The sequence below is a fragment of the Pan troglodytes genome, chromosome 19 (genome assembly GCF_028858775.2).
Source record: "Pan troglodytes isolate AG18354 chromosome 19, NHGRI_mPanTro3-v2.0_pri, whole genome shotgun sequence".
NCBI lineage: Eukaryota > Metazoa > Chordata > Mammalia > Primates > Hominidae > Pan > Pan troglodytes.
This window is the reverse complement of record NC_072417.2, coordinates 25,551,053-25,566,116: the sequence shown is the minus strand read 5'-3', so window position 1 is coordinate 25,566,116 and position 15,064 is coordinate 25,551,053. Positions and strand designations below refer to the sequence as shown.

The 15,064-nt window shown below is 47.3% G+C and overlaps 1 protein-coding gene across 2 annotated transcripts in view; it reads right to left on the bottom strand.

Annotated features, from left to right (window-relative positions):
* Positions 1-1,348: 1,348 nt before the first annotated feature.
* The window catches only part of RETREG3 (reticulophagy regulator family member 3), a 29,677-nt gene continuing 15,961 nt past the window's right edge, over positions 1,349-15,064 (bottom strand). For both annotated transcript variants that reach the window (XM_001162621.7, XM_016931781.4), the window contains exons 2-9: positions 13,892-13,998; positions 9,662-9,692; positions 8,593-8,719; positions 7,883-7,967; positions 6,955-7,092; positions 5,337-5,419; positions 4,516-4,648; positions 1,349-4,112 (exon numbers count right to left, since the gene is read on the bottom strand). In XM_001162621.7, coding sequence (XP_001162621.1) covers positions 3,655-4,112; positions 4,516-4,648; positions 5,337-5,419; positions 6,955-7,092; positions 7,883-7,967; positions 8,593-8,719; positions 9,662-9,692; positions 13,892-13,998 — 1,162 coding nt within the window. In that variant the 3' untranslated portion in view covers positions 1,349-3,654. The remainder of the gene's footprint in view (positions 4,113-4,515; positions 4,649-5,336; positions 5,420-6,954; positions 7,093-7,882; positions 7,968-8,592; positions 8,720-9,661; positions 9,693-13,891; positions 13,999-15,064) is intronic.

Sequence of the window (15,064 nt, the reverse complement as noted above, 5' to 3'; positions counted from 1 at the left end):
GAACAGTAGATAGTAGTAGGAAAGTGGTTGTGAAAACAATAGAAAGCTAAGCGCCTTGGTCGGGCGCAGTGGCATGTCACCCCTGCAATCCTATCACTTTGGGAGGCTGAGGCGGGCGGATCGTTTGAGCCCAGGAATTCGATACCAGTCTGGGCAACATGAAACCCCATCTCTGCAAATAAAGTACAAAAAATTAAACGTGGTGGCGCGCTTCTGTGGTCCCAGCTACTCTGGAGGCTGAGGTGGGAGGGTCACCAGAGCCCCGGACATCGAGGCTGCAGTGAGCCACTATGAGCGCGCCACTGCACCCCATCCTGGCGACAGAGCGAGACGCAGTCTCGAACAACAACAAAAAAAAAGTGGGAAGGGGGGACAGCTAAGCGCCTTGGAGAGCAACCACCCTTATTTGCCTAATACCGAGGTTCGCACCCAGGGGGCACTCGACACCTACTGTAGTTTGGACGCCAAGGAACGATAGGGTTAGGAGGGGGCTACTGTTCAACCACAAAGCTTGTGGAAAAGTTTGTTAGCCCAGACAATCTCAGGGCAACACCTGGCAGGTGCTTTCCACCCCTGACCACAGTGGCCAATGGGACAGAGCCTGAAATAAATATTTCTAGTTTCTGAGGTGAGCTGAAGGCCAAAGAGCAGCTGTCCCTGCAGCTCAAACCATCCAGTGGAGTAAGGTGCTACTTTTTAAAGCCTTCTGCTACCTACAACCTCCTTAGCCTTTAAAACATGTGCTTGTCTCTGCACGTTTAGGAGACAATATTAAGAATTAGAAATGAAAGGGCCGAGCGCGGTGGCTCACGCCTGCAATCCCAGCACTTTGGGAGGCCAAGGCGGGCGGATCACGAGGTCAGGAGATCGAGACCATCCTGGCTAACACTGTGAAAACCCCATCTCTACTAAAAATACAAAAAATTAGCCAGGCGTAGTGGCGGGCGCCTGTAGTCCCAGCTACTCGGGAGGCTGAGGCAGGAGAATGGCGTGAACCCGGGAGGCGGAGCTTGCAGTGAGAGATCGCACCACTGCACTCCAGCCTGGGCGACAGACCAAGACTCCGTCTCAGAAAAAAAAAAAAAGAAATTAGAAATGAAGGAAATACAGGCTAAGTACTAGCCAAGAGTGCCAGTTATACTGATGGTGGGGCTCTCACAAGAAGGAAAGTAGCCTCATACTATGGTGATGTTCTGGCCATCACGAAGTAAAAATAGGGGTGGGCTGGTGGGTCCCTCATACCTGGGCTTCCTCTTTTAAGGCTATCACTTCAAATTAATCAGAACTCAGATTTACAAGAGAAGACCTATCAAGGGTAGGACACCATTCAGCATCAGTCTCTTAAAGATTGTTCTCATACAAGATTTATTCCCCAGCACACCCCTCCCCTCCTCAGTTCACAGTGGAGACTATGGAGATTCAGGGCAGGATCCCTCAGGTACAAGAAACACCTTCCGAAGACTTTGCTCTCCTTCCTTCCCTCCCTCTTGCCAACTCCCAAGGCCTGAAGCGCACACTCATGCAAACACACGAAATCCCCCTCCTTCCCCACACCTCCTGTCTTTCCACATCACAGCTCTGAACTTGAGAAGAGAGGTGTCAAAAGTCTGTTTGAGAAGCCTAAAGTGGGGAGATGCCATTACCCCTGACCACCCCACTATGAGTGACTATGAGACACCTAACTCTTCCCTCTTCTGTCAACCATTTTCACTCCCTGGCCTCTGTACCTTCTCCATCAACCAAGAGCAAACATGTCAGCACACCCCCACCTGCAGTACATGAAAACAGGCTCTGTCCAACATCCCTCACCCAAGTACAGGGGTGTTGGGGGAGTGGCCCCTGAGGATCAGCAAAGGGTTAATGCAGAAGGAAAGAGGACAGAAGCGTTTGGCTTGAGCTCTGATTGGGGAGGCAGAGGCTATAGACTGGCACAGGTTTAGAATCAAGTACCATGTTTAGGTTTCTGTCTCACATCACATGATTTTACTAGGGGCTGCAGAACAGATACCCCTCAGAGGGGTCTCTGCTGATTACAGCCACATTCTTACTATTGGCTCATCCTTAAAGGAGGCCCCACCAAGTTGGGAAGCAGTTGAAAATAAAAGCTGTAAAGGAGCTGAACAGGAAGTAAGAATAGGTGGTGCAAGAGATTATGGCCCTTGGGATGAATGACATGGAGCCATTTGTAAAGTGCGACTGTATCATCCCCCATGAATTACTGCTTCTCCAAAGGAGGAGCAGAGGAAGGAACAGGAACATAGAAATGAGTATGGTATTGCTTTGCTCACTGCTGAGGCTGATGGCCAGATGGACCCAGGGGTTATCAGAAACCGAAGATTAACTACACAGCTCCAGAAGACTCAGACCTCAAAATACAGAGGTGCTCACTAATCCTCCCAGCCAGCTGATCCCCCTGGGCCAAGGTAATGTAGAAGAGGCCCATCCCCACATCATATTCACATTTTTAAAATTTCACAAGCAATACTTTGGACCACTGGGGTTCAGGCCCCAAGAAATGATGGGCTAGAGGAGAGGGAGCAGGCCTGTTCTGCAAAACCAAAGGACAAGTTTGCTTTAAAAAAAAAAAAAAATCACGCTGGGCACAGTGGCTCACACCTGTAATCCCAACACTTTGGGTGGCTGAGGTGGGCTGATCATTTGCAGTCAGGAGTTCTGGACCAGCCTGGCCAGCACGGTGAAACCCCATCTCTACTAAAAACACAAAAAAAATTAGCCGGGCATGGTGGTGCATGCCTGTAATCTCAGCTACTGAGGAGGCTGAGGTAGGAGAATCGCTTGACCCGGCAGGCGGAGGTTGCAGTGAGCCGAGATCGTGCCACTGCACTCCAGCCTGGGCAACAGAGTGAGACTCTGTCTCAAAAAAAAAAAGAAAAGAAAAGAAAAAAAGAGAAAAAAACCAAATCCTGGTTTAACAAAAGATGACGACTAATCCCAGCACTCTGGGAGGCCAAGGCAGTCGGCTCCCTTGAGGTCAGGAGTTTGAGACCAGCCTGGCCAACATGGTGAAACCCCATTTCTACTAAAAATACCAAAAGAAAAATTAGCCGGGCATAGTGGCGGGCACCTGTAATCCCACTACGCAGGAGGCTGAGGCAGGAGAACCTCTTCAACCTGGAAGGCAGACGTTGCAGAAAGCCAAGATCACACCACTGCACTCCAGCCTGGGCAACAGAGCGAAACTCTCTCAAAAAAAAAGATGATGACAATGTAACTACTCCAGCTGCTGCCTGACTTTGGGGGCTCTAGAGAGGCGATGAAAGGAGGAAGGCAGGCATGGGCTCTTTCAGTGAGGGCCCCTGAGCACTCATACCTAAAAGCAAACAGCAGCACCTCCTCAAAGGGGAACCAATATCCCTGACTATTTTGTTCCCCCAAAGTACCATCCTGATGGAGAGAAGCCTCCCTTGGGGGAGCACACTCTCACTTCAGTGACTGAGCTCAGAAATGGGCATCCAGCTGGTGGGAGGGGAGTGAGTGTCCTCTCTAAGGAGGCCTCTGAGCATCAGCCAGGCCACCCAGCATACAAATATAATTCAGGGGAGGGGAGCCGAGTTCTTCCCTTGCCCCATCACCTTAAGTGGGATGGGGAGAAAAAAACCTAAACCACAGTGACTCCCAAAAGGAGTCTCTGCCTCAGTGGCTCCTAGAACTGGCAGGGTCCAGCTGACTCAGCTCCGACTGGTCCAGAAGTTCAAAGTCATCCCCCTCAGCATCAGTGTCCAGGTCTGAACTGGGGGACCGGAGGAAGCCTCTCGTTGCTCTCTGGGCAGGTGCTCCAGAAGGGCCTGGTTGGGAGGCCCCTGACAAGGCCAGCTGAATCATACCCTGGGAGACCAGGCTGGCAAGGTTGCTGGTGAGGTTGGATCCTACAGGCAGAGCACCAAGCAGGAGCTCCGGCAGCACAGCCTCGTCCCGGCTGGCAGGTGGGGCCTGGGGCTCCTCAGCCCCTGGCGGAGAACGGTACATCAAGCTGGGCATGCCAATGCTAGTGTCGTCCTCATCATCCAGGCCAGCAGGATCCATATTAATGGAAGGGAAGTCTGGAAGGTCTCTGGCAAAGGATTCCTCTGGATCACTGTGACCATCTAGGTCTGGTGGAATACAGAAGTGTCTGAGTCATGGCACCTACCTGGCCCTCCTGTGCCCCAGCCCCACATGACCAGATTTTTCCCACCCTGGCTTTCTCAGGGCGAAATAAACCCATGGGACTGGTGTAACTTTCCCCTCCACTTATAGATGGCTGTGATCTCTACACAATTCCCCCTCTCTTCTATGTCCCCTGTGAGGCTAGTGCCTGAGGCTACTAAGGGACTAAAGTCTTCAAGAAGGGCAGCAGTGCCATCCTGGCTGTAGCCACAGCACTCAGGCTGCTCTGCCGCCTGATCCATAGCTCAGAAAACAGGAGAGAAGCAAGCACCAGTATCCCCTCTGTTCAGGGAAGCTAAGAGGCAACAGTCAGAGCCATTATCAACTGAGGTCAAAGGCTCCCCTCACCTTCAGAGCCTTCCGTTAGAGGTGTTTGGCCCCTTGAAAGATTGAATGTGCCATTGTCTGTACAGGAGACTTCAGCGTCTGAGTGCTCAGAGTCTGTGATGGCCAATTCCCTGGCAACAGTAGAATCGTCCAGCTTAGGAAAAGACCAACAAACGTGAGATAATGCCATCAGGAACCAGGTGTAGTCACCAGGTACAGCTTTACTAATCAGCTAGCATTAGTTAACCGAAGGCCATCAATGTAACCAGGGATAGATGGTAACTTCCCGTTGAAAACTCCCTCTCCCCTTTATTTTTTTTTTAATCAATACATGTGAAAGTAACAACAACAAAAAAAATCTTGACCCCTTTTAGGCTGCTCTCCCAAAGAAAACACTCATTCATAACCTCTTAAGCACAGGAAGAAAAGCAGTCTTGGGGGAGTCAATTACCCACTTACTTTAAGGCAAATAATTGATCCAGAGATAATTTTTCAAAGTGGTAGGAGGATACATATACTGCACAGACCCAAGGGTGAACTGGGCTGTTTAAAAGATGATCATACTAGCTCCAGAAGTTCTTCCATAATGGTAGGGTAAAAAGAGATACGGAAGAGCGGTGCTGGGCATCAGGCTCTAATTGAGACCTAGGTTGATTACAGGAATGATATGATAAAGAAAAAAATTGAGATCTAGGAACAAAGTCTCACTTCTCTCCTTGTCTTGGGAACAAGGGGAGTCTAAGGCCTCAAACCTGGTTATGGCCTAAATGTGAGCTGTCGGATGGTTAAAAGGGAGCTAAAGAAAAAACTGGACAGTGAAGCAGCTCCCACACTCAAGATACCTGAGGACAGAAGGCAGCAAGCTCCTCTTCGCTGTCACTGTGGTTGTCCATGGCTCGTTCTGGGTGGAGAGCTCTGCGGCGTACTGTGGGAAGAGCACAAAGTCTTGCTTGATACCTTCTCCCAGCGTAAAATCCCCTTTGGACTTTAAAGACATAAAATCAGAACACAAAACAAAGAGCCTCTCTGAATCTGGCTCTAAGCCTACATAATAATAACAGAAGGCTGAGCTGCTGAGCCTAAATGCAAGGTGAGTTGAAAACACTGGAGAAAATATCTCAGCTTCCAACACCCTCTCCACCAGACCCTACATATTTCTTTTTTCTTTTGAGATGGAGTTTTGTTCTTGTTGCCCAGGCTGGAGGGCAATGGCGCGATCTCGGCTCACTGCAACCTCTGCCTCTTGGATTCAAGCGATACTCCTGTCTCAGCCTCCTGAGTAGCTGAGATTACAGGTGCTCACCATCACACCTGGCTAATATTTGTATTTTTAGTAGAGACGGGGTTTCATCATATTGGTCAAGCTGGTCTCGAACTCCTGACCTAAGGTGATCCGCCCACCTCAGCCTCCAAAAGTGCTGGGATTACAAGTGTGAGCCACTGCGCCCGGCCTGGCACACATTTCTATTCTGGTCAGATGATCAAATACCAGGCTTTGTCAACAACTCTCTGGATGGCTAAAGGCAGACCTAATGTCAAGGTGTTAAGTGGACATGATCAAAGAGAGGGCAAAAGGAGATGCACACCTTGTTAAATCAGACTTTTGAGGACTGGTATTATTCAACTGGCTGCCCCAAGGGGACTTGGGCCTTGGTGACCAAGTGCAGGGCTCTTTGAAGGCCAGGCCTCCATAAAACACAAAACCTGACAAGACCACACAAGGGAGGGAAAAGTTTGTACTACCATCATTGTGTTGCATGGATCTCAGGCTAGTACACTTACAACCTCTGAGGTAGCAGTTTTTAATCACCTTTGGGAGGCAGCTTTTACTAGTGAAGAGACCAGGCTTAGGAGTTGAAAGGATCTGCTCTGGGCTCAGCACAGTGGCTCACACCTGTAATCCCAACACTTTGGAACGCCAAGGCAGGAGGATCGCTTGAGCCCAGGAGTTCAGGATCAGCCTGGGCAACATGAGACCCCATCTCTACAAAAAAATTTAAAAATCAGATAGATGCGGTGACACATGCCTGTAGTCCCAGCTACTGAAGGGTTTGGCGGGGCTGAGGTAGAAGGATCACTTGAGCCTGGGAGGTCAAGGGTGCAGTGAGCCATGATCATGCCACTGCACTCCAGCCTGGGCAACAGAATGAGACCCTGTCTCAAAAAAAAAAAAAAAACACAAATACTAGGAATTTATCTTCACTGTCTAGCTTTTATTCAACTTGAAAGAGCTTTTATCAGATAGGTTTAAAACGGGAGCCTAGGATTACAAATGATAAAAACTGGCAAGCCTGCACAGGTTTCCCTAGAACAGAATATCATTTTTACCTATCAATCCTCACCCCCACCAACTACCCCCCACTTCCACTTTTGAGGACCCACCCAGTATGTCAGACCTATGGGCTTCTCCTTTTCGCCCCAAATTGCGTTAAGTGGAAAGAATGACACCATGACACTTACATTGTCTCTCTCTCTGCTTGGACATCATGTAGCCACGGACACTGAAGTCTAGCCGCTGCAGAGCTGGCTTCAGCCGCACATATGCTCGATCCCACAGTCGGTGGTACACAGCAAGGGGCCACATCATGACAGTGACAACTGTGAGGAGGCATGGGAAACAGTGACAAAATGGAGAAGGGGCTGCAAAAAACATTCCCAACTGTAGCGCTGCTATTGGTCCTTAGGGCTTGGACACAAAGTGTGGAACAGATCTGCCCAAGTCTGCCAGTCATCTTCACCAGTCTCCCCTACACATGAAGGAGTTTTTGAGGGCAGGGACTTCTATAGCCACCCACAAAGCCTACTGCAGGGTTGTGCACAGCACAGTATGCTGCTGACAGGCCAAGGGCAGAACCTGGCAATGGGTGTCACTGAGCCATAAATGGAAATTACACAACAAATCATGCGAGGTTTTGATATACAAAAGCCACAGGCATAAGTACTTAGTTCTTCCAGCCCCAAGCAAGCTGAGTACATGCCAACAGGAAGTAACTAAATTTACAAAACTATGCTCCAAGTGGGAAAAAAGTACTCTGGCATAAATAGAACCTACCAGAGAAACCCCTAAGAGTTATGTTCTGCTGACAATACCCTGGCTCTAAAAATTCTCTCCTTAAACAGGGACAGGCAGTCCTTTATAGTTGGTAATACAAACAATATATGTTAGTGGACCCTCATCAATTTCTGACTTGGTAAGAAATGAACTTTGTATGTGGAGAGCCTGCTAAAGAAGGATATTTTCATGACACTAAACAGGTCATGAAAATATGCAAAGGTCATATCCTAGAGAATTGAAATATAAAAGTCCTCTCCCCACACCTAGAGTTAGCCATAGTTGGAAAGCTATGAGCAGGGTATACTTTGTAGGGGAGGTATATGTCATACTTACGCATCAAGTAGGACAGCAGAAGCCCAGGGACGTAGCGGCCCAAGACAGCCAAAAAGGTCAGTATCCCACAGCTCAGCAAGCAGAACTGGGGAATCAAGAAAGAGTATTAAGTTTCTGTCACATGGCAGGGGACTGGGGTGGGTGTGAAGGGTTAGGGTAGAGATATGACAGAAAGACTGTAAGTCAAGCATGGACGTGCAGCCACTGTTGCATCCAAAGGTGATTCTGTTTGGGAAGAAAAGGAGCATGTCCCCTTCTATTCAAACTCCTTTTACATGGCTAACTCCATAGGGCTGCACCTTTCCTGCCAAGAAATTGGTTTGAATAGGACTTAGCCAAAAATTCTCTCTGAAAGCAATGTTGGTGGTGGTTTTTTAAGTCAACAGAAACACACACAAAACCCAAAAAAACACAACAACCTATCACATATTTAATATGACACAGAATGTACACAAGAAAGCTTTCTTTCCCATCCTGAAGCAAGAAAACGGCCTCATCTAAGTGGCAACCACACCAAATGAGCAGTCACCAAGCTCCTGTGTTAGTCCTAATGGCTGGTCAGAAGGCCTTTCCTATAGCTTCCTTTTGTCTCTATGAACATCATAGTCTTTACTTTCTTGAATGAAGACACATAGTAAAGGAGCTGTTTCAGTTTAGCATGAACTGAATTGAGAGGCCAGAGATGAAAGTGAAAAAGGGAAGAGTCTTACCTTGCCTGGGTTTTGCTTTTTGAAAAGCAAAACATTCCTTATGAAAATGGTCCCACTAACCCAGACTTCAGCTACATGGTGGCAGAGCTCGGGCACGCTGAGCAACCGAGGGTGCACAAAGCCCCAGCTACGGGAGAGAGAAGGGGGAGCTGTGAAAGGAGGGTGTTGAGGGTCCCCCCATCTTGCTGTGCAGGCAGCCAGTGCTTCCGGTTTTAAATGGGGTTTGGGGAGTGACTAGGCCCAGGTGCTTTGGAGGTGAAGCATGACTTTCTTCTTGGCTCACCAGGTTGAAACCTGAATTTAGGTACAAGGAGGACAAACTTGTTCTGACAACTCCACCCTATGAGCAAGCAGCCCAATCCACGTGTGTAAACCTGCCCCCAGCTCCAAGGCCCTTTGTGCTTAGAAACGTTTTCTTCCTTGCACTCAGACCATTCCAATTCCCTGTGATTGCAATCCAGGGATAAAAGTGAGCATAGTCTGACTGACACCACTGCTGCTAAGGGGGAGGAAATGGTGGATGTGCCCCTTAGAAAGAAAATAAATAAAGCAAAACCAAAATAAACCATAGCAGAGAAAATTCCTTGGATCAAACAAATGGAGTGGATGAACTGAGAAATGAAAGCAGGAGCTGTAAGACACAAGAGGAATCTTTGGCTTTGACTTGCTGATGCCAGGAACCAATGTGTTTTCTGACCGGGAACTTTAAATAGCCAGAGGTCACAGAAAACACTAAATGACCTGGTATAAAAGCCGGGAGACAAATGAAGTTAGCTGCCTTTAAGTTTTCTCACTGGGACTGAATAATGCAGCTGATTCCCTGGCATGTCAGGTTATGGGGCACTGTAATGCTTCTTTTTCAGAAACTTCTCTTGTAAAGATCAGAGGACACAGGCCATCTCAACATATTGCTGCCTGAACTTTAGGATGTGTTAAAATGATCATTTGGAACAGCCTAGGTTCTCAGTTTACACTGTGTGTCCAGAACATGGGGTTAACAACATGTAACCAGAATATTACAAGAGAATGAATCAGAGCAACAAAAAGGGATTTAATTAGTGTTCCATACCTCTCATTGTCTAATGCGTCGGGTCTTGGCACTACAATATTAAAACAAACACCAGCATTAGTTGGTAGGGAAAACTAAACATGAAAATGTTAGGCTGTTGGTCTGACAGCTCAAGTTTTAATAGGTTGGGGAAAAGAAAACAGTAATAGCCGATAAAAAAGGAGACACTGTGTTATACTGCCAGTTAGGGAGCTGCAGACAAGGGAATAATCACTTATGCCTACTCATTTTTCGAGGGGAAGGAAGGGAGGTCCAAACGGACTATTTGAGCCCCCTTCTAATGACCTCAGCTGAAAGCCAAGGTGTACAAGAAAAATGGTCCATCTCACCCCTTGAGTGTGTCTGGGATACCCATACACATCAATCTGTGCCAGGCTACACAAGGTACGTTGTAACAACTCCAACCCTAGAAATCCACCTGTTGTTTTTATTTTTTTTGAGACAGAGTCTTCTCGCTCTGTTGCCCAGCCTGGAGTGCAGTGGCACGATCTTGGCTCACTGCAAGCTCCGCCTCCCATTCTTCTGCCTCAGCCTCCTGAGTAGCTGGGACTACAGGCACCCACCACAATGCCCGGCTAATTTTTTTTTTTTTTTGGAGACAGGGTCTTGCTCTGTAGCCCAGGCTGGAGTGCAGTGGCGTGATCTCAGCTCACTCAGCCTCCTGAGTAACTGGGATTACAGGCGCACGCCACCATACCTGGCTAATTTTTGTGTTTTTAGTAGAGATGGGGTTTCACCATGTTGGCCAGGCTGCTCTCGAACTCCTCCACCTCCCAAAGTGCTGGCATCACAGGCGTGAGCTACCGTACCCAGCCGAAATCTGCCTGTTCTCTTTATTTTTTTGAGACAGAATCTCACTCTGTCACCCAGGCTGGAGTGCAGTGGCATGATCTTGGCTCACTACAACCTCCACCTCTGGTGTTCAAGCAATTCTCCTGCCTCAGCCTCCCAAGTAGCTGGGATTATAGGCACCTGCCACCACGCCTGGCTATTGTTGTGTTTTTAGTAGAGACAGGTTTTTGCTATGTTGGCCAGGCTGGTCTTGAACTCCTGACTTCAGGTGATCCACCCACCATAGCCTCCCTAAAGTGCTGGAATTACAGGTGTGAGCCACCACACCCAGCCTGCCTGTTCTCTTTAAAAAGAGACCCAGAGCTAGGTGTAGTGATGCTCACTTATAGTTCTGCCTCCTTGGGGGGCTGAAGCAGGAGGATCACTTGAGCCCAGGAGTTCAAGTCCATCCTGGGAAACACAGTGAGACCCTGTCTCTAACCAAAAAAAAAAAAAAAATGGGGAGACCCATTATCTACCTGAATGATGTATAAGTCTTTTGATATTCACCAGCCATTAGATAGGCAGATGAACTACACGATTCCTTGAAGTCTCTATAAAATATGATGGGCATGTATTTAAAACCTGTATACTCTGGTTTGAATATCTTGCCAACACTTCAAAATTAACCTGCCTAAAATCTACATCAGTTTTCCTCTCTCACCCCTTCAAACCAACTTTCCTGTCTGCCTTTGCCTGCTAAGTGTAATGCCATTCTGCCACTCTCTTAGCTTTAACCCCCATCCACTTATGTCTTTTATTATACATATATAACAATTATTATTTTTTGAGACAGGTGTCGCCCTGTTGTCTTGGCTGGAGTACAGTGGTGCGATCACGGCTCACTGCAGCCTCAACCTCCAGGGCTCAAGGGATCTTCCCACTTCAGCCTCCCAAGTAGCTGGGGACCACAGGTGCACACCACCATGCCTGGGTAATTTTTTTATTTTTTGTAGAGACAAGGTTTCGCCATGTTGTCCAGGACGGTCTCAAATTCCTTGGCTCAAGCAATTCTCCTGCCTCGGCCTCCCAAAGTGCTGAGATCACAGGCATGATCCACTGCACCTGGCCCCAACTATTTATGTCTTGATCTTCCTTATTCACAGCTCTCCAGGCCACCCATCATTTGTATTCACTGAGGCCTCTCTGACTACTTCTCACAAAGACACTGCCACAGTCTCCTAACAGGTCATCCTGTTCCACTTTTCCTCCTTCCATGTGGTCCTAAAAATGCTACTAAATTAATCTTTATTATCGGCTGGGCGTGGTGGCCCACGCAGGTAATCCCAGCACTTTGGAAGGCCAAGGCACGCGGATCACCTGAGGTCAGGAGTTCAAGACCAGCCTGGCCAACATGGCGAAACCCCATTTCTACTAAAAATACCAAAAAAATTAGCTGGGCGTAGTGGTGCACGCCTGTCATCCCAGCTACTCAGGAGACTGAGGCAGGAGAATCATCTGAACCTGGGAGGTGGAGGTTGCAGCGAGCCAAGATCGCGCCACTGCACTCCAGCCTGAGCAACAAAGCGAGATTCTGTCTCAAAAAAAATTTTTTTTACTTAGCTGGGTGTGGTGGTATGCACCTGTAGTCCCAGCTAATTGGGAGACTGAGGTGGGAGGATCACTTAAGCCCAGGGATTTGAGGTTGTAGTGAGCTATGATCACGCCACTGTACTCCAAAACCTGGACAACACAGTGAGACCTAGTTTGTTAAAAAATAAGAATAGGGCTGGGCGCGGTGACTCACGTCTGTAATCCCAGTACTTTGGAAGGCCGAGGCGGGCGGATCATCTGAGGTTGGGAGTTCAAGACCAGCCTGACCAACATGGAGAAACCCCATCTATAGAAAAAATACAAAAATTAGCTGGACATGGTGGCAAGTGCCTATAGTCCCAGCTGCTCAGGTGGCTAAGGTGGGAGAATTGCTGGAGCCCGGAAGGCTGAGGCTACAGTGAGCCATGATTGCGCCACTGCACTCCAGCCTGGGTGACAGACCAAGACTCTGTCTGAAAAAAAAGAATGCGCCAGGTGCGGTGCCTCACGCCTGTAATCCCAGCACTTTGGGAGGCCTAGGCGGGTGGATCACCTGAGGTCAGAAGTTCGAGACCAGCCCGGCCAACATGGTAAAACCCCGTCTCTACCAAAAATACAAAAATTAGCCAGGCATGGTGGCGCGTGCCTGTAATCCCAGCTACTAGCAGGGCTGAAGCAGGAGGATCACTTGAACCTGGGAGGCGGAGGTTGCAGTGAGCCAAGATCACGCCACTGCAGTCCAGCCTGGCCAACAGAGTGAGACTCCGTCTCAAAAGAAAAGAAAAGAAAAGAAAAGAAACCAACAAAAAACCTAATCCCAACATACTTTCAGTTTTATTTCCTAGCACTCCCTTTAATGAACCTTCATCCTGGCCATATGATCAATTCTCTGATGTCAGGAAATGCTTTGCAACTTCTGGTTCCTCAGACTAATCAAGCCACTGGACTCTCTAGAAACAGACTTTTTTCTCAATCTGTTCAAATCTTTTGCTTTGTTCCACTCTCAGGCTAGGGAAAAAATACATGCTAAGTATACCAATCACATACTGCACTGTGACATCTGTGGTGCTGGTCTATAATTGTCACTTAATTTTTCATTGGTTTATGTATGTATTAGCTTTTTAAAAAGACACCACATGTCATGGTACTTTCTTTTTTTTTTTTTTTTGAGACTGAGTTTTGCTCTTGTCACTGAGGCTGGAGTGCAGTGGCACGATCTCGGCTCACTGCAACCTCCGCCTCCCAGGTTCAAGTGATTCTCCTGCCTCAGCCTCCTTAGTGGCTGAGATTACAGGTATGCACCACCATGCCCAGCTAATTTTTTGTATTTTTATTAGACGGGGTTTCATCATGTTGGCCAGGCTGGGCTCGAACTCCTGACCTCAGGTGATCCACCCGCCTCGGACTCCCAAAGTGCAGGGATTACTAATAGGCGTTAGCCACTGCGCCCGGCCATCATGGTACTTTCTATAAGTCACAATTGCCTAGCCTAGTGTTTTGCAAGTGAGCAATGTAAAAGGAATTCCTGAGAGGTACTGCCTCAATAAAGATGCAGTGTCCAATAACGATAATTTATTATTTTTCATTTGAGGACTACTTATTCCTCAGGCCATTATGTTGGCAAAAATAACTCAGGTGGTGAGTGCAGATTTCCTGTGCTTAGTAACAATGGGAAGGGCAGAACCCAGCTCTAAGGAACCATAATTGGGGCACAAGCCCTTCAAGTGCCTCCTAAAGCAAATGATTCAGACTTCAAAAGACAGTCCCCAGCTCCATACACCTCCTCATAAACCCCTAATACTAAAGGTACAAATTATAGGAAAGGCCATCTTCAGTTCAGATTGTTCTAAATGCTACCAAACTCACCTTTTATTTCAGGCCAGATTTTGTTCTTCCATTGATCAATACACACAATGATCATCAAGCCAAATGCAAGTAAAAACACAAGACGAAGAGATGTCAGGGCAAAAAACCTACAGAGGAAGAAAAACAGAAGAAAGATCATTTACCTAGTTATCCTAATTTCAGAAAAGGCCACGTGTGTACGATGGGCTCTGTGGTAAACAGACTTGAGGTCTAGCTTTTTTTGTTCTGACACTTAACTAGTTATACACCTTCGGTAAATCATTTAAACCTTCTGGACCTTAACTACTCTACCTATGGGGCAGAGAAAATAATTTGCTGCTGTAAAGGCAGAGGACTAAATCAAATAACCTCTTAAAGCTCCTTCAGCTTTCCAGTCTATATCTCTATTAATTTCACGGAGAAATTCATCCTTGATAACAAGCTGTTATAATGAAAGCAAACATCTTTCTACCAAATTAGACCCTAGTGTAGGGCAACAAACTGACAGAGATGCACTCAAGAGCATTTAATTCAATTACATATCTTTTTACAGATATAGGAACTGAGGCCTGAAAAATATTTGATTAAGGTCACACAGAAAGTTGGCATGAAAGCTATATTGAAAAGCAAGTTCTGGCCAGGCACAGTGGCTCAAGCCTGTAATCCCAGCACTTTGGGAGGCTGAGACAGGTGGATCACCTGAGGTCGGGAGTTTGAGGCCAGCCTGGCCAACATGGTGAAACTCCGTATCTACCAAAAATACAAAAATTAGCCAGGTGTGGTGGTGTGCGCCTGTAATCCCAGCTACCTGGGAGGCTGAGGCATGCCTGTAATCCCAACTACCTGGGAGGCTGAAGCACGAGAATTGCTAGAACCCAAGAGGCGGAGGTTACAGTGAGCCAAGATCATGCCACTGCACTCCAGCCTGGGCAACAGAGTGAGACTCTGTCTCAAAATAAATAAATAAATAAATAAAAGCAAGTTCTCCAGAATTAACACAAATGCTTCTCAAACTCTTCCAAAAAACCAAAAAAAGGAAACACTTCTTGATTTATTTTGTGAGGCCAGCATTATCCTGATACCAAAGCCAAAGACACAATAAAACTGTAGACCAATATTCCTTATGAATATAGATGTAAAAATCTTCAATAAAATACTAGCAAGTTAAATTCAGCAGCATATTAAAAGTATTAT